The 24,687-nt window shown below is 44.2% G+C and overlaps 1 protein-coding gene and 1 pseudogene across 5 annotated transcripts in view; both read left to right on the top strand.

Moving 5' to 3' along the window:
* Positions 1-4,311: 4,311 nt before the first annotated feature.
* On the top strand, positions 4,312-4,410 carry LOC128778128 (U6 spliceosomal RNA; annotated as a pseudogene).
* A 6,732-nt stretch (positions 4,411-11,142) lies between these two features.
* TDRD12 (tudor domain containing 12) overlaps positions 11,143-24,687 on the top strand; it is a 70,668-nt gene continuing 57,123 nt past the window's right edge. For 4 of the 5 annotated variants that reach the window (XR_008423360.1, XM_019423332.2, XM_019423333.2 and 1 more), the window contains exons 1-4: positions 11,143-11,464; positions 19,152-19,310; positions 21,477-21,613; positions 23,289-23,408. Coding sequence is in view for 4 of the 5 variants with exons in the window: in XM_019423332.2 (XP_019278877.2) it covers positions 11,441-11,464; positions 19,152-19,310; positions 21,477-21,613; positions 23,289-23,408 (440 nt within the window). In the remaining variant the exon portion in view is untranslated. The remainder of the gene's footprint in view (positions 11,465-19,151; positions 19,311-21,476; positions 21,614-23,288; positions 23,409-24,687) is intronic. The other variant, XM_019423331.2, reaches the window with a different exon arrangement.

Here is a 24,687-nt window from a genome sequence, read left to right as displayed (position 1 = left end):
AACCAACTGAGCCACCCAGGTGCCCCTGTATTACTTGACCTTGACTAGAGGAAACCATCTAGATAAGTGGTCCTCCATCCAGGGAGGCCACTTTTGCCCTTCAGGAGACATTTGGCCGTATCTGGAAACATTTTTGGTGGTCACAACTGAGAGTGAGATGCTACTACCGTCTAGTGGGAAGAGGCCGGGGATGCGGCTAAATATTCTACCATAAATAGGACAGCTGTCCACAGCAATCATCTGGCCAAGGTTGAGAATCTCTGATCGAAAGGAAAGTCTTTCTTCAGTGAATGTTTCCAACATGTAAACTGTGAGAACCATATACTGTTAGCATTCCCCCGGCTCCTGCACCTACAAAAGTCCTCCTTACTGACTTGGGCTTTGGGCATCATATTCTTTCACTCTCACAGGAACCAGAATGTAGCTGGAAGAGAACTCCGTGAACACCATTATTTTGCCAGTTAGAAAACTGGGGACAGATCCACACAGCTGATGAGCGCCACAGCTGAATGGCGCCTGATTCTCTGTTAAGCAAGTGACATCTATTACCTATCGCCAAAAGCAGGAGAGCTAACAGTTCTGCCCACTGCGTCTGGGGATTCCAGTCGCCGAGGAAACCACAACACAGCCAAGCATCGGATGGAATAACGCCCTACTCACAGAGAGCAGAAGCAGAGTAAAATCAGCTCCAGTAGTGCGTCAGTCCCCCGTGGCCCACAGGTGTTCTCCCTGCAGCCAACACAGGGCAAGTGACCTGCACGCACGCCTCTTGTGCTGCAGAAGGACCCCATCTCGCTGCAGTGGACACGCATAATACGGGGTTGGCCAGGTGTCATCTGATGCACACGCTTGTGCAGAGCAAAGGAGTACACGTTGAGTCTGAAACAGGGAAAGACATTCCCACACGAAGGTGATGAGGCCAGCACGGGCTGTGAGGACTCTTTCCTCAGTAGGGAAGCCTTCCGGGCTCAAGGCCCATACTTAGGCAGCGGGGGGAGGGTCAAAAGACCGCATGACACCGCCTTTCCCAACCTTTCTAGTCCTGCACCCTTTTTGCTGGAGTTACATGGTTCAGTGGGTGATTTGGGGAGATGCGACAAGTAACGTGACTTAACTTTTCCGAATAAAGATGTATTTTTGTTGTCGTTTTCATCTGAATGAAACTTTTGTCTCCTTTCCAAGGATGCCTTTTGGGAGACTGTCACATGACTTCCAGCTGTCACAATACCCTAGTGCCCCGGCACAAAATAGGGCCACCCTCCTGAACTGAAAAAGAGTGTTGTTTTGGAGCCTAGCTTGTGAGTGCTTGTGGCATTTACCATATGCTCTCTCTTACCTCCTGTATTCAAGCTATCTGGGCTTCAGATGCAGAAACAGAAAGCTGACCACTTGTCCCCACGGCTCCTCCTTCAAGTCCCCTTCCTGCCCATGCTCGTATCCCTACTGCCTGCCATCTTGTTTGGGACACAGCCAGGAAAACCCATTTTCTACGATACTATACAGTTTCTTGAAACTGAAGGGACAAACTCAGGAATTAATACTAAGTCAGTATTTATTTTCACTACCTACATCTTTTTTTTCTGATTCCTTTGAACAACTTCCATGGGAATCCCAAACTGGGCTGGCGTCAGTATTTCAGGTTAACATGGCTTGTCCTCATGGTTCTTTGTTTGTAAGAGTGCGCTGTACTGTGGGAGACACAAAGGGCTCAGATATAAGGGGGCTTCTGAGGGATAATTGTGGGGAAAGGGCCCTCATATTTGGGCACACGTAGCTATTTTATTGTTTCTTCTCAAACCCCTATTTTGTTTTTAACTTGTCTGCAACTTTGGCGTTTTCCACTTCCTCCTCGCTCTTTAGCCACTCGTCTTTTCTCTTTAACTTCTTCTCCTCTAACTGACCTTTAGCTGTTAGAGCCTCTCAGGACTTGTTCTCAAACTCTCTACTGTCCTTGGGTGAGGTAAGCACCCAAGGTCACAACCTCCAGGTGCTGTCCTTTGAAAAGGAAATTGCTTGCCCTGTGCTTTCTCTCTTTCCTTCTCACTGGCTGGACATTGTGGCCACTGAAGCAGTTCCCTGGGACCCAGAAACAGAAGCCAGACGGTAGGGCATAACTGCCTGCCAGGCTTGGACTGCTCACCTCTTGCTTGTTACATGAAAGAAAATATAAGTCATTAATTTGGGGGTCCCTCTGTGAAAACCATTAAGCTTGTTTCCTAACCTATATAATTTTCCCTTTTTTTTTAATTAAAAAAATTCTTTAACGTTTATTTATTTTTCAGACAGAGAGAGACAGAACATGAACAGGGGAGGGTCAGAGAGAGAGGGAGACACAGAATCTGAAACAGGCTCCAGGCTCTGAGCGGTCAGCACAGAGCCCGACGCGGGGCTTGAACTCACGGACCGCGAGATCATGACCTGAGCCGAAGTCGGACGCTTAACCGACCGAGCCACCCAGGCGCCCCTATAATTTTCCCTTTTAAGGTTTCCTCAGCAGTCTTCCCTATACCAGAAACCTACCAGTTATTTAGGCCAAAAATATTAGTCGTTCTTTTCCTTTACTCTTATATCCTATATTCCTAAAAGTCCTCCTTTTCCTTTATTCCTATACCCAGGTGAGTAGCAAGTCCTGTTGATTCGATTGCCCCCAATTGTCTCGGAATTCCCGTCGTCTGTGGTCTGCACTGTTATCACCTTAGTTGAGCCACGGTAGCCCTGTAACGAATGTAAGGGCCAGTCTCTCCATTTTCATTTTTTTTTTTTAGAGATTTTTTGTGTTCTTTTTTAAGTTTATTTATTTTCAGAGAGAGCGTGTGCAAGCAGGGAAAGGGCAGAGAGAGAGAGGAAGAGAGAGAATCCTAAGCAGGCTCCACACTCAGCATGGAGTCTGATGCGGAGCTCGAACTTATAAACTGTGAGACCATGACCCGAGCCAAAATCGAGAGTCAGACACTTAACCGACTGAGCCACTCGGATGCCCCCCCTCCATTTTCATTCTTCACCTCATGATGCATTCTCTCCTATTGAACTGGAAAAGTGCTCTTGCATAGAAATGTAAGTCATGTCCTGTCACCGCCTTCATCAAAACCCTTCAGTGGCTTTTCTTCGCCCTTAAAACCTAAATTCACTGTGGCCTGCAAGATCCCACCTTTCTCTCTGATCTCATACACCCGTCTCCTTCTACACTCCCGTCAGAAGGTCTTCTTTACTTACTCAAAGTTCTTTCCCACCTCAGGATCTTTGCACATGTTGTTGCCTTGAAGCAAACCTGGATCTCCGAACTATGTTTGTTCTTGGGTCTCTGTTACTACCACCTCAGGAAAACAGATGAAGATGGGCGCCCAACATGTGGATTACTGGCATGAATAAAAGAAAATTCCAGGACAAAGGGAAGCAAAGCCTTATTTGTTTATTTAATGTTTTTATTTATATTTGAGAGAGAGAGAGAGAGAGAGAGAGAGAGAGAGCATGAGCGGGGGAGGAGCAGAGAGAGAGAGAGAGACACAGGACCGAAGCAGGGTCCAGGCTCTGAGCTGTCAGCACAGAGCCCAATGCGGGGCCGGAACTCAAACCATGAGATCATGACCTGAGCCGAAGTCAGACACTCAACCGACTGAGCCACCCAGGTGCCCCTAGGAGAGCCTTATTTAGAGAAGGGAATAAAGTTTCCTCGAGCTGAAGAAAAATGTTGATCTTCAGATAAAAAGATCCTGCTGCAGCCAAAGGAAAATTAACAGAAATTGTCCAGTACCTGGATGAGTATTGAATTTCAAAGATAATGCACAGATTTTCAGGAAGAAAAACAGAAGGTTGCTCACAAAGGCAGAGAATCAGACTTCTGAGTGTGTGTCACAGAATAACAGGATATACTGAGTGGGGGACAAGGATGTATGTACTCAATAATTCTATTGCATGAAAGCCACCGATAAATTTTCATTTACATCTGGGCTCTGAAAATTCCATCTGTTCTGAAAAAACTCACTTGATAGAAACACTATGGCTGAGTGAGAGATTAATCAAAATAAAAACTTTTAAAGTAGAAGGATGTGGTAGAAGTCTAAATGGTGAGTGTGAAAATCAATTAAATATAGGAGGTAAGTGTGAATAATATGTCTGTAAAATAACTGCATTAAAAATAATTCATATTTTAACCTATTTTAGAAACAAAAAACACATCTTTTTCATAAAAATAATTTGGTTAAATAATCCCAGATTATGTTATCTGAAACAGGAAGTGGCTATGGGAGGAATGAGAAAAAACAGGAGAGGATGAAATCAACAGCCGCAGCTTTGTGACAAATACCTGTGTAGGTGCTCGCTTCAGCAGCATGGGTACTCAACTTGGAACGATGCAGACAAGTGGCCTCTGTGCAAGATGACACAGAAATTCATGAAGGGTTCCATATTTTTGTGGATTAAGGAGTGCGCTTGTGATGAGCACCAGGTGATTACAATAAAAACTTACAGGGGTGGCTGGGTTGCTCTCAGTTGAGTGTCCGACTCTTGATTTTGGCTCAGGTGGTGATTCCAGTGTCGTGGGATCAAGCCCCGCGTGGGGCTCTGCCCTGAGCGTGGAGCTTGCTTGGGATTCTTTCTCTTTCTCTCTCTCCCTCTGCCCCCTTCCCTGCTTATGCACTCGTGCTCTCTCTCAAAAAAAAAAAAAAAAAAAAAGTAACTGAAAAAAATACTCGCTGTTTTTAAATGCAAAAGTAGCTAGTAGAGTTAAAAATAGAATAGTCACTTTTCAGATCAGTCAAAAACAAAGCATAACCCCTAATGCAGAAGACAGAAATCAGTGTGAGTGGCAATGAAACAAAACCCAGAGGCTTAGAGTAAAACAATTCAAATAGGAATGAAGGGCAACCATGGCAATACACAAAAATGGGTTAATTTTATTCAGAGGGAAAAACTGAGATTAAGTGTATTAAAACCTAATTAGGAAAAGAACCAACTAAGCCCAAAGTTAGCAGAACAAGGGAAATAACGAACTGGATAACATTTCTAGAAACATACACTCTACAAAAACTGAATCAGGAAGAAATACACAATCTGAACAGACCAATAAGGGATGAGTTGAATCAGTAATCAAAAACCTCCCCAAAAAGAAAAGCCCAGGACCAGATGGCCTCACTAGTGAGTTTTACAAAACATTTAAAGAATTAACACTAATTCTCAAATACTTACAAAAATTGAAGAAGGGGGGATACTCCCAAGCTCATAAGGCTAGCATTGCCCTGATATCAAAGCCATATAAGGACACCGCAAGAAAAGACTACAGGATAATATCCCTGATAGATATACAGTAGATACAAAATTTCTAAACAAAATTCTAGCAAATGGACTTCAGCAGCACATTAAAAGGATCATACACCATGATCAAGTGGGATTCATCCTTGGGAGGCAAGAATGGTTCAACATATATGCAGATCAATAAATATAATGCATCATACTAATAGAATAAAAAGTAAAAAACCACATGATTATTGCAATAGATGGAGAAAAGCATTTGACAAAATTCAATATCCATTCATGATAAAAACTCAATAAATTAGGTACAGAATGAATGTACCTCAACATAATAAAACCACAGATGACAAGCCCACAGCCAACATCATACTCAGTGGTGAAAGGCTGAAACATCTTCCTCTTAAGATCAGGACAAAACAAGGGTGCCCACTTTCACCACTTCCATTCGACATAGTACTTGAAGTCCTAACCAGAGCAATCAGGCAAGAAAAAGAAGTAAAAGGCATTAGAATTGGAAAGGACAAAGTAAAATTATCTCTATTTGCAGATGACATAATTTTATATACATAGAAAATATAGGTATATGTAAAAAATCCTAAATATTCCACTGAAAAACTTGGATATAATAAATGAATTCACTAAAGTTGTAGTATTTAAAAGTGAACATAAATCAGTAGCATTTCTGTACACTAAAATTATTTGAAAAAGAGATACAACAGTTTCATTTACAATAGCATCAAAAACAATGAAGTACTTAGGAAAAAATTTAACCACCGAGGAGAAAGATCTCTACGCTGGAAACTATAAAACATTGATGAAGAAAACTGAAGAAGATGCAAATGGAAAGAGAGCCTGTGTTCATGGATTGGAAGGATTAATATTGTTAAAATGTCCATATAACTTCAAACCATCTGTAGCTTCAATCACTCCCTATAAAAATTTCAATAACATTTTTTAGAGAAATAGAAAAAACAATCTTAAAATTCATGTGGAAATACAAAAGACCTCAAAATAGCAAAAGCAGTCCTGAGAAAGACAAAAAGGGAGGCATTACACTTCCCGACTTCAAACTATGTTGCAAAGCTATCAAAACGGTATTTTACTGGCATGTAAACAGATGTATCAGACCAATGGAATAAAATCAAGAGCTCAGAAACAAACCCATGAATATATAGTCAACTAATATTTGACAAGAGAGTCAAGAATGGTCAATGGAGAAAACATAATTGCTTCAATAAATGGTGTTGGGAAAATTGGATATTCAAATGCATGAAATGCATGAAACTGGACCTCTGTCTTACATCACTCACAAAAATTAACTAAAAATGGATTAAAAACTTTAGCGTGAGACCTGAAACCATAAAATTCCTAGAAGAAAACATAAAGAAAAAGCTTACGGACGTGGGTCTTGGCAATGATTTTTTTAGGTATGACACCCAGAGCACAAGCAACAACATAAATGACAAGAGGGACTATATCAAACTAAAAATCTTCTGCACAGCAAAAGAAACAGAATGAAAAGGCAAACCACATATCTGATAATGTTAATATCCCAAATACATAAGGAACTCTTTTAACTCAGCCAATAAAAAATACAGTTGAAACACGGACAGAGGATCTGGATAGACATTTTTCCAAATAAGATACACTGTATTCAGATGGCCAACACACATATGAAAAAATGCTCAACGTCAGTAATTATTAGGAAAGCACAAATCAAAACCACAATGAGATACCACCTCACACCTGTTGAAATGGTTATTATAAAAGCAAAAACAAAAATAAAAAAACCCAAGAGATAACAAGTGTCGGTGAAGATGTGGGGAAAAGGGAATCCCTGTGCACTACTGGTGGGAATGTAAATTGGCACAGTCATTAAGGAAAACGGTATGGAGATCCCTGAAAACTTAAAAATAGAACTGTATGGTACAGAAATCCCACTTCGGGGTATATATCCAAGGGAAATGAGGGTTGCCAGGGTGGCTCAGTTGGTTAAGCGTCTGACTCTCGATGTCAGCTCAGGTCATTAAGGAACTAATTTAAAAAAAGGAAATGAAATCACTATCCCGAAGAGATATTTGTACCAGCATGTTTATTGCAGCATTACTTACAACAGCTAAGATGGAAACAACCTAAGTGTCCATAGAACAAAGAAAACGTGAAAAAAAAAAAAAAAAGAACAAAGAAAACGTGGAGCACGATCATAGTCACATATATTCATATGTAAATGTCTATGTTCTAATATATATTATATATTATGTCGTGTTAAATATTTAATTACATTAAGTGTTAAATATATAGTGGAATATTATTCAGCCATAAAAAAGAAGGAAATCCTACCATTTGTGAAACATGGATGGACCTTGAGGGCATTATGCTAAATGACATAAAGCAGACAGAGAAAGACAAATATTGTATGATCTCACTTTTATGTAGAATATAAGCAACAACAACAACAACAAAACCCTCATAGAAACAGAGATCCCATTTTTGGTTGCCAAAGGTGGGTGGTGGGTGATGGAGGAATTAGTGGAGGTGGTACAAACGTCCAGTTAGAAGATAAGGAAGTTCTAGGGATGTAATATACAATGTGATGAGTACAGTGAACTATATTGTGTATTTGAAAGTTGCTAAAAGAGTAGATCTTACGAGTTCTCATCACCAGGAAAAAAAAATTGTTAACTATGTGAGATGATGTATGTTAACTAAACTTACTGTGGTGATTATTTTGTAATATATACATATGTCAAATCACTATGTTACACACTTTAGATTTATACAATATTATACGTCAACTGGATCTCAACAAAACTAAAAAAACGAAACCTGATTATGAGTTGTTTAAACCAATTCTGCAGGAGGGCTAAAGGTGAAAAGAGAAAACAAGAAAAGCTTACAGCGTATTAATCAGATGAAGTAGAATTCAACATACAAAGCTAAGTGGGACAAAGGTTAATTTAGTTTGATAGTGTACAGTTCAAAGTGAAGATATGAGAATGTTCTTGCAGTGAATAACAACATTGAGCTATTAAAAAATACATAAAAGGGGGCGCCTGGGTGGCTCAGTTGGTTAAGTGTTCGACTTCGGCTCAGCTCATGATCTCGCAGTTCATGGGTTCGAGCCCCACGTCAGGCTCTGTGCTGATGGCTCGGATCCTGGAGCCTGCTTCAGATTCTGTGTCTCCCTCTCTCTCTGCCCCTCCCCTGCTCATGCTCTGTCTCTCTCTCTCTCTCTCTCTGTCAAAAATAAACATTAAATTTTTTTTTAATTAAAAAAATACAAAAGAAATAAGGATAATCTTATAGATACATAATACTAGTGGGAACCACAAACAAGACATTCTCTGACCAAGTCCATGAAAGGTAACAGGCGTCTGGGGAAAATGCTGGGCAAGCATCAGGCTTCTACCTTTGGGGTGAATGCCATAATCATAATGTCCACTCTCTCTCAATTGATTCAAGATGTGTAAGAAATAAAACCAAAAAAGTACTTTTCTAAAAAAAAAAAAATCAACTGACAAATGATTAAGGTAGCTTTTGGGCTGAACTTGTTTTTCATTGCTTTTTGTAAAAAAGATGGGAATATTTTATTTTTAGAGTTTATTTATTTATTTCGAGGGTGGAGAGGGACAGAGAGAGGGAAAGAGAGAGAATCCCAAGCAGGCTCTGCTCTGTCAGGGCAGACCCCAACGTGGGACTTGAACACACAAACCGTGAAATCATGACCAGTGCCAAGATCAAGAGTCAGATGCTTGACCGACTGAGCCACCCAGGTGCCCCAAGAATATTTTAAAACTAAGGAAGTGCAGACTTGGCAGCATTTTATTTGGGATTTCAGTATCTATGTTGATAAGTGAAATTAGTCTGTAGTTCTTTGTGTTATCTTTGTCAGGTTAAAAAAATTTTTTTTTTAATATTTATTTTTGAGAGTCAGAGAGAGAGGGTCAGAGAGAGAGGAGTCCAAAAGATCTGAAGCAGGCTCTGTGCTAACATCAGAGAGCCCAACGTGATGAGGCTTGAACTCAAACCGTGAGAACATGACCTGAGCTTAACAGATGCTTTATCGACTGAGCCACCCAGGCACCTCTCAACTTTCAAATATGAAATACAGTATTATTAACTCTAATCACCATACAGTACATTACATACCCATGACTTATTTATTTTGGAGTAATTTCTTTTTTTTTTCAAATTTTTTTTTAACGTTTTATTTATTTTTGAGACAGGGAGAGACAGAGCATGAACAGAGGAGGGTCAGAGAGAGGGAGACACAGAATCCGAAACAGGTTCCAGGCTCTGAGCTGTCAGCACAGAGCCCGATGCGGGGCTGGAACTCACGGACCTCGAGATCATGACCTGAGCTGAAGTCGGCTGCTCAACCGACTGAGCCACCCAGGTGCCCCTATTTTGGAGTAATTTCTAAAACAGTACTTCTCACTAGCTGGTGGGGATGAGGGGGAGATAGGTTACAGGTACAGATACTGATTCCCTTCAGCCTCAAGGAAACCAGGTGGCTCAGCCCCAGGGCAGTGAGCTCTCATTGGCAGTGAGACCAATCTTGACTCTTGGTCCCAGTGTGATGGACAAATACTTCCATTTTCTGTAAGCTGTGTTGTGAAAAAGTTTGGGAAACACTGTATGGTAGCATGGCTTCTAGTCCAAAAAAAAAAAAAAAACAAAAATGTTGAGTCCCCACTAAGAACTGGGAAAAAGCTGTACTCTGTATCTTTGGGGGTTGGGAACTGTCCCTTCACACCTCTTTTTGACAGAGTCTGGAGCTTTCAGGGGAACTGGTCCTGCCCGTTACCTCCACTCCGGGTGAGGCCTGGTTAGCCCAGTTCAGCAACAGCTGAACTTCATGCACTTTGCAGCTGTCTTTCTCCTGACTCTCCACCTCTCCTGCCTGCCACTTTCAGCAGATGAACTTGTTTGACCTTGTGAAATTTAACAAACTTTTAAAACCCGACGCTTTTGTGAGCATTCTGTTTCCCCAGAACACAGCCCCACAATTGCCACGCTCTCTCTAAACTGGTGCAATTTTTTTTGCCATCTTGTTGGTTCCCCTTACTAGCAAATGAATGCTTTTTGATACCGCTTAAAATTTGTTTCTTCACAATCAAGATATTAAAGAATTTACCTGTAAAACCACATAGGCCTGGCATTTAAAATTTTTGTTTATGTATTTTAGCTGTGGCTCCTTTGATTTTCAAGGTCTTCTTTTTGCTTCTTGTTTATTGGCTTATTCAAGTGTTAGAGAGGGATTCCTGAGATAGTAATAAAACCCAATCCTCCCTGAGTGCTTCTTGGGTGTCCCTTTATTTCACATAGTGTGACCTCATCTACTTTGGAGTCTCAATTTTCAGGTGAGAAAACCAAGGCCTCCAGGTGTTCAAAATTTACAGAACCCTTTGGTGCCTTAACAACAAATACACGTGGGGGGCGGGGAAGAGAACCCGGCCAGAGGAGGCTGCAGTTTGCAGCCTTTGGTGGTGACTAGAATGACCAGCGAGACTGTCTGGGGAAGCCCTGCCAGCTAAGGGCCAGGTGGGAGAAAAGCTGGAACCCGAAGCAGGGGGTGAAGTGGGGGAAGGGGATCTGGGGAGGGGATGTTGCCAGGAGCGCCCTCCCCCCCCCCCCATCAGTGACGGGCCGAGCCTCTTCCTCACCCTCAAGGCCTAGAGGTGGAGGCGGGTCCGGGTCACCTCCAGGTAGACAATCACGAACTGATTCGGGATGGGTGGGACGCCGGGGTGGGGAGGGGTGAACCACGTGACCAGGGGCCCGGCCCGCGGAGCGCCCCCTGCGCGACTCTTCCCTGCGGCCCAGCCCCGCCCCGCCCCGCCGCTCCCGGCGCCGTGCGCCTGGCGGCCGTCCGTTGTCCCGGCCGTTGGCGCAGCGCGGCTTTCTGGAAGCCTCGAGGCTTGCGCGGCCGGGGATCCGGGCGCGGTGTCGGAGGACGGAGCGCGCCCGTGGCGGCGTGGGCTGGTAGGGCGCGGAGCGTCTCAGGTGGTGCGCTGCGCACGGGCCTGCCGGGCCGTGTTCCCCACGGAGGGCGGAGGCTGGCCCTACCTCGGGTTTTGCCCCCAACGTGCCCTCCTTGTGAGTGGTGACGGGAAGATCCGGGAAAGGGCGCGGCCGCGACGGTGCTTGTCTCCCCAGGGCCGGTTCCCCGGCGGCCAGCGGCGCGGGGAAGATGCTCGAGGTGCTGGTGCTGAAGGTGAGCGAGCGCCCAGCCCCTGCCGGCCGGCCTTCCTTCCTCTCCACGCGGAGGGGCCGCCCGGCTGGCCGCCAGGGGCTTCGGACCCTCGGGTGGGCTTGCCGGATGGCATCCCGGACCCCTGATTGCAGATACACAGCACGGGATTTCGGTTCAAGTGTGCCCTTGCATTGTTAGGGACACAGAGCAAAAAGTTGTTTGTCCGGAATTCGGATTTTACTGGGCGTCCTGTATTTGCCAAATCTGGAACCTTAGGGGGAGGGACGGACCGTAACCCCTTCTCCCACGTGGACCCTCAGCCCGTTCCCTCCTCCTACACGGGTCCTTTCCGCCGGATCCCCACCTTGGGGCCCCCTCGTGGCAACCACCCCTCCACGCAGAAACCCGTACCGCTCGCGCCGCGGGACTCTGGCGGCCCCCTCCCCACGCGTGCGTCCCGGGGCTCCGATCCTCAGTTCTCCGAGCGGGGGCTGAAGGGAGGTCGGGCCTGCAGACAGCTGCAATTTCCTATTTCAGGTGAGTGCTGGCTGGGGATGCAGGAGTCTGTGAAGTCATGGCGTGTTCACAAGGTTACTTGGAGGGAGGAATTTATAATTTTTTTTTTTAATGTTTATTTATTTTTGAGACAATGCGAGAGAGCGAGTGCAAGCAGCGGAGGGGCAGACAGAGGGAGACACAGAATCTGAAACGGGCTCCAGGCTCTGAGCTGTCAGCCCAGAGCCTGACATGGGCTCGAACCCATGAACCGTGAGATGATGACCTGAGCCGAAGGTGGACGCTTAACAGATTGAGCCATCTAGGTGCCCTGCCTTAATTTTTTTCCAAGCACATTTCCTGAAGGTGATCTTTTGAAGATTTTCAAATATAAAAATAAGTTACAAAAACTATGTTGAGAATAACCATATGCCCTACACCTGGACTCAATAACTAATAACATTTTATTGCATTTGTATATTTCTTTATAAATATGTATGTATAGGGGCGCCTAGGTGTTTCAGTCGGTTAAGTGTCTGGCTTTGGCTCAGGTCATGATCTCGCAGTTCGTGGGTTCAAGCCCCGAGTTGGGCTCTGTGCTGACAGTTCAGAGCCTGGAGCCTGCTTTGGATTCTGTGTCTCCTCCTCACTCTGCCCCTCTCCCACTCTCTCTCTTTCTCAAAAATAAATACTAAAAAAATAAATATGTATATATAAAACTTTTCTTTTTTGCTGAACCGTTTGAGAATTAGTTGAGAACTCTGAATACTTACATGTATGTTTTCTATGAACAAAGAGTTTCTCTTACGTAATCATGATTTTATTATTTCACTGGAGAAGTGTAATATTGATATAATACTATAAAATACAGTCAATGTTCAGATTTCTCCAGTTGTCCCAATAATGTCTTCTAGAATTTGTTTTCTCTGCTTTAGGATCCAATCAAAAATTGTTCATTGCATTTAATTGTCATGGTCTTAACCTAGCCTCATTGAGGTCAGTTCCCTGGCTTTTTCGTGTCTTTGATGACCTTGAAACTTAGGAAGAATAAGGGCAGTTTCTTTGTAAAATATCTTTCAATTTGGATTTGTCTGTTTCCTCATGATTCTGTTTGGGGATTTTTAGTAAAAATACTGTAGAGCTGATCTTACATCAGAGGACAAGAAACTTAAAATCATTACTTGTGGTGAAAAGTAGTTTAAAAGTCTAACTTTTTATTAGGGAATATTCTGGACATACAAAGAAGTATTAAAAAAAAGTCACAAACACCTGGACATCCACCACTGAGCTTTCTCAAATCTTTTAACATTTTGCCATACTTGATTCACATCTTTTTTTTTTTAACCCATAAACTATTTTTAAAAAAATTTTTTTAAACGTTTATTCATTTTTGACACAGAAACAGCATGAGCGGGGGAGGGGCAGAGAGAGAGGGAGACAGAATGGGAAGCAGGCTCCAAGCTTTGAGCTGTCAGCAAAGAGCCCCACACGAGCCCGACGCAGGGCTTGAACCCACAGACCGCGAGATCATGTCCTGAGCTGAAGTCAGACACTCAACCGACTGAGCCACCCATAAACTATTTTAAATTGAGGTATGATTTTAGATGTAGTAAAATACATTATTTTTCCTGTAGAAGCCGTGACATTTTTTTTCAAGTTTTATTTTGAAGTCTAGTTAGAATTCGGTGACATTTTGAAAAATGCAGACAGTCCTGTAATTGCTACAATAACAATGGACAGCAGTCCGCCGACCCCCCATTACCTTATGTTCCTTTGTAGTCATTTCTTTGCCGAACTCCTAATCCTTTGCAGCCACTGATCTTTTTCTTCCCTGTTTCACCTTTTCCAGAATGTTGTAAAAATGGACACGTGCACATAGAATCATGCAGTAGGATGTACCCTCTGAGTCTGGCTTCTCTGACTTAGTCTAATGCCTTTGAGCCCTGCCCTGGGTTGTTGCATGAATCATAATGTCTAACCTTTTTACTGCTGAGTAGTTGTCCATTGTATGGATATGCAACAATTTGTATCATCACCAGTTGAAGGCGCTGCTTGAGTTGTTTCCAGTTTGGGGAGATTATAAATAAAGCTGGTGCAACCTTTACATGTAACTTTTTGTGTGAACACAGGTTTCATTTCATGGGCAAATAGGCTGGGATTACTTGTCTGTTTAACTTCATGAGAAAATTTTCTACAGTAACTGGACCATCTTACATTCCCATGAGCAACGTACAAGATTTCTAGTTGCGTGGCGTCTGGCTGGCTCAGTTGGTGGATCGTGGGACTCTTGATCTTGGGTTTGTGAGTTCGAGCCCCACGTTGGATGTAGAAATTACTTAAAAATAAAATCTCGGGGAAAAAAAAAAAAAGAGTTCTAGTTGCTCTGCATCCTCACCAGCATGTGAGATGGTCAGTTTTATTTATAAATTTCAGCCATTCTGGTAATGTTTAGTGTGTAGTGATATCTTTTTGTGGTTTTAACGTGCATTTTCTAATGACAAATGGTATGTTAATCGTCTTTTCAGGTGCTTGTTTGCCATCCTTCCATCTATTGGGGTCAAGTGTCCATATCTGTCCATTTTTCTAACTGGTTGTTTTCTTATTGAGTTTTAGAGTTTATATATGGTGGATGAAGTTCTTTTTTGGATGTGATTTGCAAATATTTTCTCCCATTTTATGGCTTTTTTTTGTCTTAAACAGTATCTTTCAAAGAACAGAAGTTATGGGGGCCCCTGGGGGGCTTGGTTCAGTTTCCAACTCTTGATTTTGGTTCAGGACGTGATCTCACAGTTCGTGAGATTGAGCCTTGTGTTGGGCTCTGTGGTGACAGGGAGGAGCTGGCTTGGGTCTCTGTCTGTCTGTCTGTCTGTCTCTGCCCCTTCCTTGCTTGTGTACACTCTCTTTCTCTCAAAATAAATAAATGAAAAGTTAAAAAAAGCATTAGTGGGGCGCCTGGGTGGCTTAGTCGGTTGAGTGTCCGACTTCAGCTCAGATCGTGATCTCACCGCTCATGAGTTTGAGCCTCACGTCGGGCTCTGTGCTGACAGCTCAGAGCTTGGAGCCTGCTTCAGATTCTGTGTGTCTCTCTCTGCCCTTCCCTGCTCATGCTCAGTCCCTCTCGGTCTCTCAAAAAATGAATAAACGTTAAAAAAATTTTTTTTTTAAAAAGCATTAGTTTTTAATTTGGATTAAGTCCAGTTTATCAATTTTGGTTCATACAAATTATACTTTTGGTGTTATATCTAAGAAATCTTTGCCTAAGATTTTAGGCAGCCCCCATGTATTTCACAAAATTTCCCCCATGTATTCTTTTAAATAAAAAAAAAATTTTTTTAATGTTTATTTTTGGAAGAGAGAGAGGCAGAACGTGAGCCGGGGAGGAGCAGAGAGAGGGAGACACAGAATCTGAAGCAGGCTCCAGGCTCTGAGCTGTCAGCGCAGAGCCCGACGTGGGGCTCGAACGCACGGGGCCACGAGATCATGACCTGAGCCGAAGTTGGACGCTTAACCGACTGAGCCACCCATGCACACCCCCCCCCCCCAAGTTTTTTTTAAGTTTATTCATTTTGAGAGAGACAGAGGGCACGGGAGGGGCAGAGAGAGAGGGAGACAGAGAATCCCAAGCAGGCTCCATATTGTCAGCGCGGAGCCCGATGCAGGGCCCAAGCCTACGAAACTCGAGATCATGACCTGAGCTGAAAACAAGAGTTGGACGCTTAACCGATTAAACCACCCAGGTGCCCCTCCCCCATGTGTTCTTTGAGAAACTTTATAGTTTTATATTTTACATGTAGATATATGATCCATCTGAGCTCATTTTTGTATCTGATATGAAGAATGGATCAAAGTTCGTTTTTGTGCATATGGGTAACTAATTGTTCTAGTGTCATTTGTTAGAAAACTACCCTTTCTCCAGCAAATTGCTTTTGTTCCATTATTGAAAATTATTTGATCATATATGTGTGAGTGTATTTCTGTTCTGTTGCTGTGTCTGTGCTTTCTCCAGTGTCACACTTTTCTGATGACTGTAGCTTTATGGTAAGTCTGGAAATCAGATGTTATGAGTTTTCCAACACTGTTGGTATTTTCCAGAATTATTTGGGCCATTCTAGTTCCTTTGCCTTTCCAATAAGAATTTCATAGTAAGTTCATCAATTTCTCAATTCCTGATGGAATGGAGTTGTATTTATAGATCATCGAGGGGAAAATCGACATTTTAACAATCCATGAACACCGCATATCTGCATTAGAGGTCTTCCTTGATCTAGTTCATTAGTTTGTATACCTTTCACCACACACGTTTTGTAGTTATTTTGTTAGATTCATTTCTAAGTAATTCCTGTCTTTTGGTGCTGTTGAAAATAGCATTATTTTTCTTTAAGTTAAATTTCCAGTTTTCATTGCTGGAGTATGATGTACATACAGTTGAATTCAATATTTGACCTTGTACCCTGGAACCTTGGTATAATCACTTAACTAGTTCTGACATTATTGTTGGTAGATTCCTTAGGATTTTCTTTTTCTTTTTTTTTTTTTTTTAATTTATTTTTGGGACAGAGAGAGACAGAGCATGAACGGGGGAGGGGCAGAGAGAGAGGGAGACACAGAATCGGAAACAGGCTCCAGGCTCCGAGCCATCAGCCCAGAGCCTGACGCGGGGCTCGAACTCACGGACCGCGAGATCGTGACCTGGCTGAAGTCGGACGCTTAACCGACTGCGCCACCCAGGCGCCCCTCCTTTAGGATTTTCTATGTAGATGTTCTTGTTTGTGAATAGAGACCGTTTTCTTTCTTCATTTCCAATCTTCCTGAAAACCTTTTTCTTATCTTATTATACGATGTTGAATAATTGTTGAGACCATATACCACTAGTACTTTTTTTTTTTTTTGTAGGTTTTACTTTTTAGTTCTGGAATTCACCTTTTCCAAAGGGTTTTTCTTTAAAGTTTCCATTTTTTTTACACGAGATTCTCCTCTTGGGAAAACAAACTCAGTATAACCGCTTATTCTTAAGTTGTTCTGCATATTTATAAACAGCTGCTTTTAAGTCCTTGCCAGTTCATGTCAACACCTGGGCAATCTTGGGTTCACTTTCTTCTTACTGTTATCTTCCTTGGCCACATAACCACCTGTTCATGTCTTTACATGTCTAGTAATTGCTACCCTGGATATTGTGGTTATGGCAAAGTGTGCTGACCTGTGCCTTAGTCACTTGCTACATCTGGCCTCTGGGAGGCTTGGTTTATGCTTTTCAAGCACCTGTTGGCCTGGGGCAAGCTGGTAGGGCACATTTCCTTTGCCCAGTAGTGTGGTCTTGTATTCTCAGGCCTGGCACCTGGGGGTTTCTGTGGAGGGCCTGCGGTGCATCCTAAGCCTCTTTAATTTGGCAGGACTGGTGCCGCAGACTGTTTTCCTGTGATGGGTGCCAGGGACAAACAAAGGCCGACAGTAGTTAAAGCCTTGGCTGCTGGCAGCGAAGGAGCTCAGAAGGGCAGAGGTGGCCGAGCATGGTAAAGGAAGGCAGAGGAAGAGGAGGGGAGGGGCTCTGGTGAAAACCAACAGGGCTGGTCAGCGTCCTGTGAGTAGGCCAGCGTGGCTGCTAGCCGAGAAAGGAGGCTTCTGTCCCTGCCTCCCGGGTGATACCATGTCGCAGGAATGGCTTTTGGGTCCTCGAGGGAGACTCCTGAGTAGTGGGAGACGCATGCCCATCTCAAGGGGACAGGAAGCACTGGCACTTGAAAGCCCTCTTTAGGGAATGCTCACAGTAAGGGAGGCTGAGGGGCTCTGAGAAGCTGGCCGGAACAGACAGTGAGTTCTCCTGGCAGCCTTGAGCTTCCTTCCCCAGACGAGGCGTTGTAGAGGGGCTGGGGTCATCCTGGGGACATGGCCTCCAGGTGCAGAGGTCCGGGGCTGTCGCATGCGCATGCGAGAGTTTGCAGTTCTCATGGGCGGCAGCTAAAACTGTGTAGTGCTTCTGTCCACCCTGTAATGATTGCTTTTCTCTGGACTGCAGGGGTCTTAGCTGGGCGATGCAGGCTTGCCAAGGACTTGGCTCTGCCCAGCGTGGCTCTTTCAGAATTTCTCCCTAAACTTAACAGCTACTCCCATAGCCGCAAAACTCCCTTCTCTGGTTCCTCAAGCCACACTGTCTTTCTGTCCATGTTGCAGCCCCTCAGCTTGGGCTGGAAAGCTGTACCCCAGGCCCACCCAAGGCTCCCCGCCTTGCAAGCATCCGGTGCCTCTGTTTCTAGTCTGTTCAGAGCCTTTAAATTGTTACTTTGTGTTTTTTTTCCCAGGGCTTATCATTGTTGCTTACAGGGGGGTTAGTCCATGGAAATTAGTCTGCCATGAACGGGAGCCAGAATGGCCCGCTGTTCTTTTTCCCAACTATTTCCTATTAAAATAGTCAAACATTTAGAAAAAGAGAATACTTGAAGTGAACACTGGTACATCTGCCACCTGCTACGTAGGATCCAAAGTCTTGGGATGGCATTGCTTTTAGGCCCTTTCAGTAGGCAGGGTTAGGAAATAAGTGCATTGAAAAAGTCATGGGTTCCTATTGATACTTTCAATTCAAAGTTAACTTTTCATTTTACATTTGTGTCTTCTCTCTAACAATGAAAATCTTAGTTTTCAAGAACACTGATACATAACAAGCTGGCTTCCTGTAGGTAATAACTTGTGTTCGTTCTGGTTTATCTGTTGTCTTCCTTTTAATATGAGCAGAATATACGTGTATTCATATTTCCTTCTCTTTCTTACAAAAGACAATATTGGGAACATTATTTGGGACCTTGCTTTTGTGTTTTATTACAAATACTTAAATATAGGAGTTCGAGGGCTTTGATCTCAGTTTACTTTTTGACGCACATAATTAAAAATTACATATTATTGGTTATGTGTTTTTTTATTTTTCTTTATGTGTTTTAGAATTATATCTTTGCATCTTCTACCTTTTTTCCCCCAGCTTTATTGAAATATAATTGACGTATAACATTGTGTAAGTTTGAGGTATACAGTGTGATGAGTTGATCTATATCTTTTTTGTCTTTTATCTTTTACCTTTGCTGTGACTATTTAAGACAGAGGTACTCATCAAGAATTCGGTAGATCACTTAAGTTCATAACAGTTATCATGCCTCTAAGGTTTACCATTTTATGGTTCTACTTTTAAATCATGCATTGTTTTGTTTGTCTTTTAAAATTTTTACAGATTGAAGATCCGGGATGCTTCTGGGTTATTATAAAAGGATGTAGTCCCTTTTTAGATCATGAAGTTGATTATCAAAAACTAAATAGTGCCATGAATGACTTCTATAATAGCATGTGTCAAGATATAGAAACAAAGCCGTTAATGTTGGAAGAGGGGCAGGTATGTATCTCAATTTGCTTTAAGCACTGAGTCTTGAAATACTACTTGAAATGTCTGCTGTTTTGGTGATAAAAAGCTTTTAGAGTATTTTAATTGCTTATTATCGTCACCTTGTGTTAGGTTCTTCTGGCTGCACAGGATTCAGGCTGGTCCTGGAAAGCAGACGTTGTAGAAGGTTCATGTGAGGCATCAGGAGATGAAATGTCATCGAAAATTGAGGCTTTGGGTGGTCCTCCTGGGGCGGGCAACCGGAGGGTTATTCCAGTTCCATCACAGGTGTGGGGGCCTCAGGCAAGAGGGCATGGGGTTTTCAGTCTAGGGCCTATGACTCCCTTTTGTTGCTCATGACTTTGACCAACTCACGCTTGTTTATTTTCCTTACTTGATGTCATGGCCCCTCCTTCCTTTCTTGCCACTTTGGCTCCCAGGCCCATTGTCTGATTCTCTCTACACGTCAGTCATGTTTCAGGAGAGTTTGAATTTTTCTAATAGTATGACAAGAGAAGATTATTAGAAATAATTTGAATTCTTTCCCACTTCCAAAGAAATCATCAGTAATAACATTTATTATTTTTCTCCATGCCATCGACTTGTTGGAGGAACAAAACCCAGTCAGTTGCCCTTTTAAAATATTCCACATTTTGGATTGCCCAAGTGCCTCCTTGTTTGTGGTGGTGGTGAACTTTCCCTCTATCCCCTCTGTTTTATGTGGGCTGTTAGTTAAAGATAAAGCTTTGATTGGATTTAGGGTCACTCCCTACGACCCCCCCAGAATGATTGGGGCTGAGAGCTTCATCCTGTGTTAAATTTGGAACGAATATCACTTTGGGTGAAGACCAGCGGATTCAGATGGTGAAGCCTGAGCCCCACCTCGGGGTGGGGGGCTGCCCTCAGCTCTTCCTGCAGTGGCAGCACCGTGCAGTGACCAGCACGGCCCAAATCCGTCCTTCCGGTTAAGCTTGCAAAAAGGTCGTTTTCACATTCCTTGTGTCTTCATGAGTCCGAATTCATCTGCAGAGAACTTTCCCTCCCCTATTGAGATGGTTTGGCTACCCGGAAATAGTACCGATCGCACTGGATAGGTAGAAAAGTTGCTTGATTCTTTCCCTTACCAGTTTTCCACCTCGTGATGGGCCCAGTTGTCTACAGCGGTGTCCGGAGGTTTATGTTGTTTTTCCCTCCTTCTTTTCATTTTTTAAGTACTGTATTGAACTCTTGGCTTTTAACGTATTCATCAGTAGTAATCCCTGTTCTTGATGCTTAAGTTACCCCACTTCGGGCTAGCGGAAGCCCTGTAAGTCACCAGTTCAAAGCCGACCGGCTGTGTGAACTGTTAAGTGTTCCCACCATTCCTACAAGTTGCTTTGAACTCAGCGTTAAACAGAAATATTCTCCGTCCTTTTGCAAGATTTCTCTGGAGTCTTTTGACTTTGGAATTCTGTGAGGCTCCCGGGAACCCAGCCCTTGCAACATGGCTGCACCTAGTGTCCAGCTTCAGGTCCCGAGGGCAGCAATCACGTCTTCCCTGTTGGGCCCTTTGTGAGCCTGTGCTCAGCATCTGGTTTGCCTGTCTGGGTTGCAGTCAAGTCTGCTCTGGCCCGGCAGTCCTGTGGGACGTTCTGGGTGCCAGGGGGCTATCACTCCTGCAGGGCGGTTTCCCTAAAAACAGGCTGCAGGCGTTTAGGTGGTTTTTGAAGACTTAACGCCTGGCAGGCACCGTTCTAGGTGCTGGAAACCTGACAGTACAGAAAACAGACGTCCGCATCGTCCTGGAGCCAACGTTCAGTTGTGACAGAGTGAACCAAAGTTGGAGAGCAGGAAAAGCCCCGGGAAGCAGGATGGGGAAGATGAGCCTGGGGCGCGGTGTCACAGAGGCGTAGCCATGTCATTGACAATTATTTGTAAGCTTTGTTTCCGATTTGAGAAGGCAAAGTGATGCACTTTCCTTTCAAAAAATTGTCCTTGGTTAAGGCATCAAAACGTTAAGAGAAGCAAGGAAAAGGGACTCGGGTGTCCTGTGTTCTTGTTCCCCGCCCAGCAGCCGTTAGCGTGGGCAGCCCCGCCTCCGCACATGCCTTCCTCCTGTGAGGGGAGGTGTAGGTGGCGATGGTGCGGGAGTACCCTTCCGTCGCTCGAGGTCTTCACACTGCAGTGGTTACTTCGCAGGTGTGTGTGGTTTACTGCCAGGAACTGAAGTGCTGGTGCAGGGCTGTCATTAAGTCACTGGTGTCTTTGGCGGACCATCACCTGGCGGAGTGCTTCCTGGTGGACTTTGCCAAGTACATCCCAGTGAAATCTAAAAAGTACGTATGGGCCCCTGGGTGGTTCAGTCTTTAAGCATCTGGCTTCAGCTCGGGTCATGATCTCGTAGTTTGTGAGTTCGAGTCCCGCTTCTCTCTCTCTCTCCCCCTCTCTCTCTCTGCTCCTTGCTCACTTGCGCCCTCTCTCTCTCAAAAAAGTACCTACGTATTTATTTAGCCTTCCGCTTTCTAAGGAGACAACTATTAGTTTTAAAGGAGAGTGTCAATAAAGTAAGGGGATACCTGTCACAAAACTGGGATTTTTTTTTTAGCTTCACCTAGGGAAGGCTTGCCAGGTTCCAGTTCTACATGCAGTCATTGTAAGAGCAACTGGGCAGAGTGAGGATTCATCAGGGAGCTGGGCCCTTCTTCCACCTTCCTTCCTGGCCTCCCCTCTCAGTGTGGTCAGGTGATGGGGTGGGTCCTCAGGGAGGCGGAGAGTCATCTTGTCCCCACAGAGGGGGCCTGTGGTGGTGCAGCCTCCGGTTGGGGGTTGGGGTTGCGGGGGATGAGAGCACCTGTCTGAGTATTCCTGGTCATTTTACTTAGGAGAGCGGGGGCGTGACCATCGGTCACATTAGGTGGGGAAACAGTTGAGAAGGAGCCCTCATTGACTCTAGGACCACCCACTAAGAGTTCGTTAGAAAACACTATCAACAAGCGAGGCTTTGTGGCAATTTTTTTTTATAGTTTCCTGCCTCCGAGTAAGAGGATATTGGTTTGATAATTAACTTGAGGACCCTTCTTCCAAAAGACTTTAGTTGCAGTGAGAGGTTTATCTTGAGCGGAAGAGTTTCGTGGCTAAAGGACTTATCGGACATTGGGAATTGGCAGACATTTAAGAAAAAGATGCCTTTCTAGCTTGTGATTCCGCACCTTTATAAGAAATCAGAATTGTTATAAAATTAAGTGTGTTGAATTCTTTGGAAAGATTTTTAGTGTTTGGAGTTTTCAGTTTTGCTTTTTTCGGGCAAGAGTGCTCTGTGATTAAACAGAGCACAGGGAGACCTGGAGGGGGAGTTAGGACGGCCACCTTTTTGTGAACGGTTGAGACAAGACGTGGTGAGGCTGCCCATACAGGGCATCGAGAACCTGCTTCTGTCGAAATGGTGATGCACGTGGCCTGTCGTTTGCCTGAAGAATGGAAATGAAACTGCTGAACAACGTGTTCATCAAATCTGAGTCCCTCTTTTGTGCAGCGTTGATGAACATTAATTATAAAAACACCTCAAAAAACCCAATGAGTTTCTGCTCATTTACAGAAATTTTAAGATAATCCTGGTTGTCTGTTGAAATTAATGTTTAAAAATCTTAAGTTGAATTGATTTCACAGGATTGTGCATTATTTCCTAGTGTTTCTCAGTCTGAGGAGCCATGTTAGACATAATTTTTCTGGTACCTCCCGCCCCCACACCATGAAGTTTTAACGACAGATACACTGAATATCCACCTACGTGCTAGTCACGTATCTGTGCTTTACCCCCACCTTGAGAACCAGTTCCCTCCCCCTGACTTGAGCAGATGTCTGCCAGTCACTTCCTGCTGTTGGGGGCTCTCTTAGAAACAAAGAATTGGTTTTTGTGTATTTTAGGTATGTTAATTGCATTGGTGTACTTTAAAGAAATACTTTATGTGTAAGTTTTCTTTGTAATGGAACTGTTTCTGTTTTGCTCTTAAGCATCCGAGTTGCAGTAGAAACTTTTATGCAGCTTCCCTACCGAGCGAAAAAATTCAGACTGTACTGCACGAAACCTGTTACGTTACACATTGACTTCTGCGAAGATAGCGCTGAAATTGTGTAAGTACCGCCTGTAACAGATGCTGAATCGTGGGTAAAAGTGACGAAATCAAGTGGATGATGTTACAGTGCGTCTCTTCCCCTTGAGTAGTGCTCAGTGATTCTAGAGGCCTCTTTGTTCCTCAGGAGGCATCTTCTGAGTTGGTATGTGTGGAACCTGGCACCTGGCCGTGCGGCCGAATTCCCTGGGCAGACCCCTCTCCAGAGGCTGCAGTTGAGGGGCTTATAGGCGAGCCTGAGCTCCGTGCTCTGCGATTTTTTTTTTTTTTAAGTTACAAAAAGTAGGAAATTAAGTGTGAAGAGAAACATTGCCAAGTATAGGCTCATGGAGTATTAAAAAAAAAAAAATTGCCCATTGTATTTTTCTCCAGCCCCTCTCTCCACCCAGGCCTCTGCGACCTGTCTAGGCTCTGAATTTGCAGAGCTCATTCAGGACTTCCTATGTGTTCATTTGCTCGGAGCCTTTCATGAAAATAGAACATACTGCCTTATTTGCAAATTTAACCTAAGAATGTGTGCTGAAGCTCTTTGCTAATACAATGTAGTACCTTCTGCTGTTGGCCTTTCTGTGGTGAACATAACTGGCTGTTTGCTGTACGTAACCACTCCTGTCTTGAGAGCCAGCTAGAGTGTTCCCAGAGCACTGTGTGCTGAACGTTGCTGTGAGAATGCGGATACGTGCGTATGCAACATAGGGGTATGGAGATGTGTACACGCAGGCAGTACGTGTGCACATATCACCGCCCCCCCCCCCCCCCCCCGCCTCTGCCTCGTTTTCCTAGTGTTGGGCCGCATTGCCAATATTTGTGCAGGATGGGTCCCTGCACTGGGCAGTACTGTGGCAGGAGTATGGCTGCGATCTCTGCTGTCTTGACCAAGTGCTACCTGAGGTCCTGAGGCAGCCCTGCCCTTCCACCTGGTACCTCCCCACCCTGGACTGTGGCATTGTGGGAAGAAAAAGTGTAAGGCCCAGCACAGTTCCGGCTTAAGTTACACGTCCTGGTGATGTTGCATCGTGTTCTCTGAACTTGGAAGCTACTCTTCTTGTGGATGCTTTCATGGGATCTGTGGGGACCCTCCATTCCCACTCCCTGCACCCCCAGCACCTACAGTTTCCTTGAGAGGGTGAGTGCATCGCCCTGTGGCTGGCCTCAGAAGCTGCACTATAGATGCTGAGCCATCTTGTCCCTGCCGATGCCCCGCCAGGCTCCCTGCGGCCAGCCCACACCGCTCTGGCCTCAGAGACTGTGGGAGAGTGGGTCCCACAGGCAGCAGCAGC

The sequence above is a fragment of the Panthera pardus genome, unplaced genomic scaffold, assembly GCF_024362965.1.
Source record: "Panthera pardus isolate Hobbes unplaced genomic scaffold, ASM2436296v1 HiC_scaffold_18, whole genome shotgun sequence".
In the NCBI taxonomy this organism is placed as follows: domain Eukaryota; kingdom Metazoa; phylum Chordata; class Mammalia; order Carnivora; family Felidae; genus Panthera; species Panthera pardus.
The sequence above is the reverse complement of the archived record's forward strand: the minus strand, read 5'-3'. Positions and strand labels throughout refer to the sequence as shown.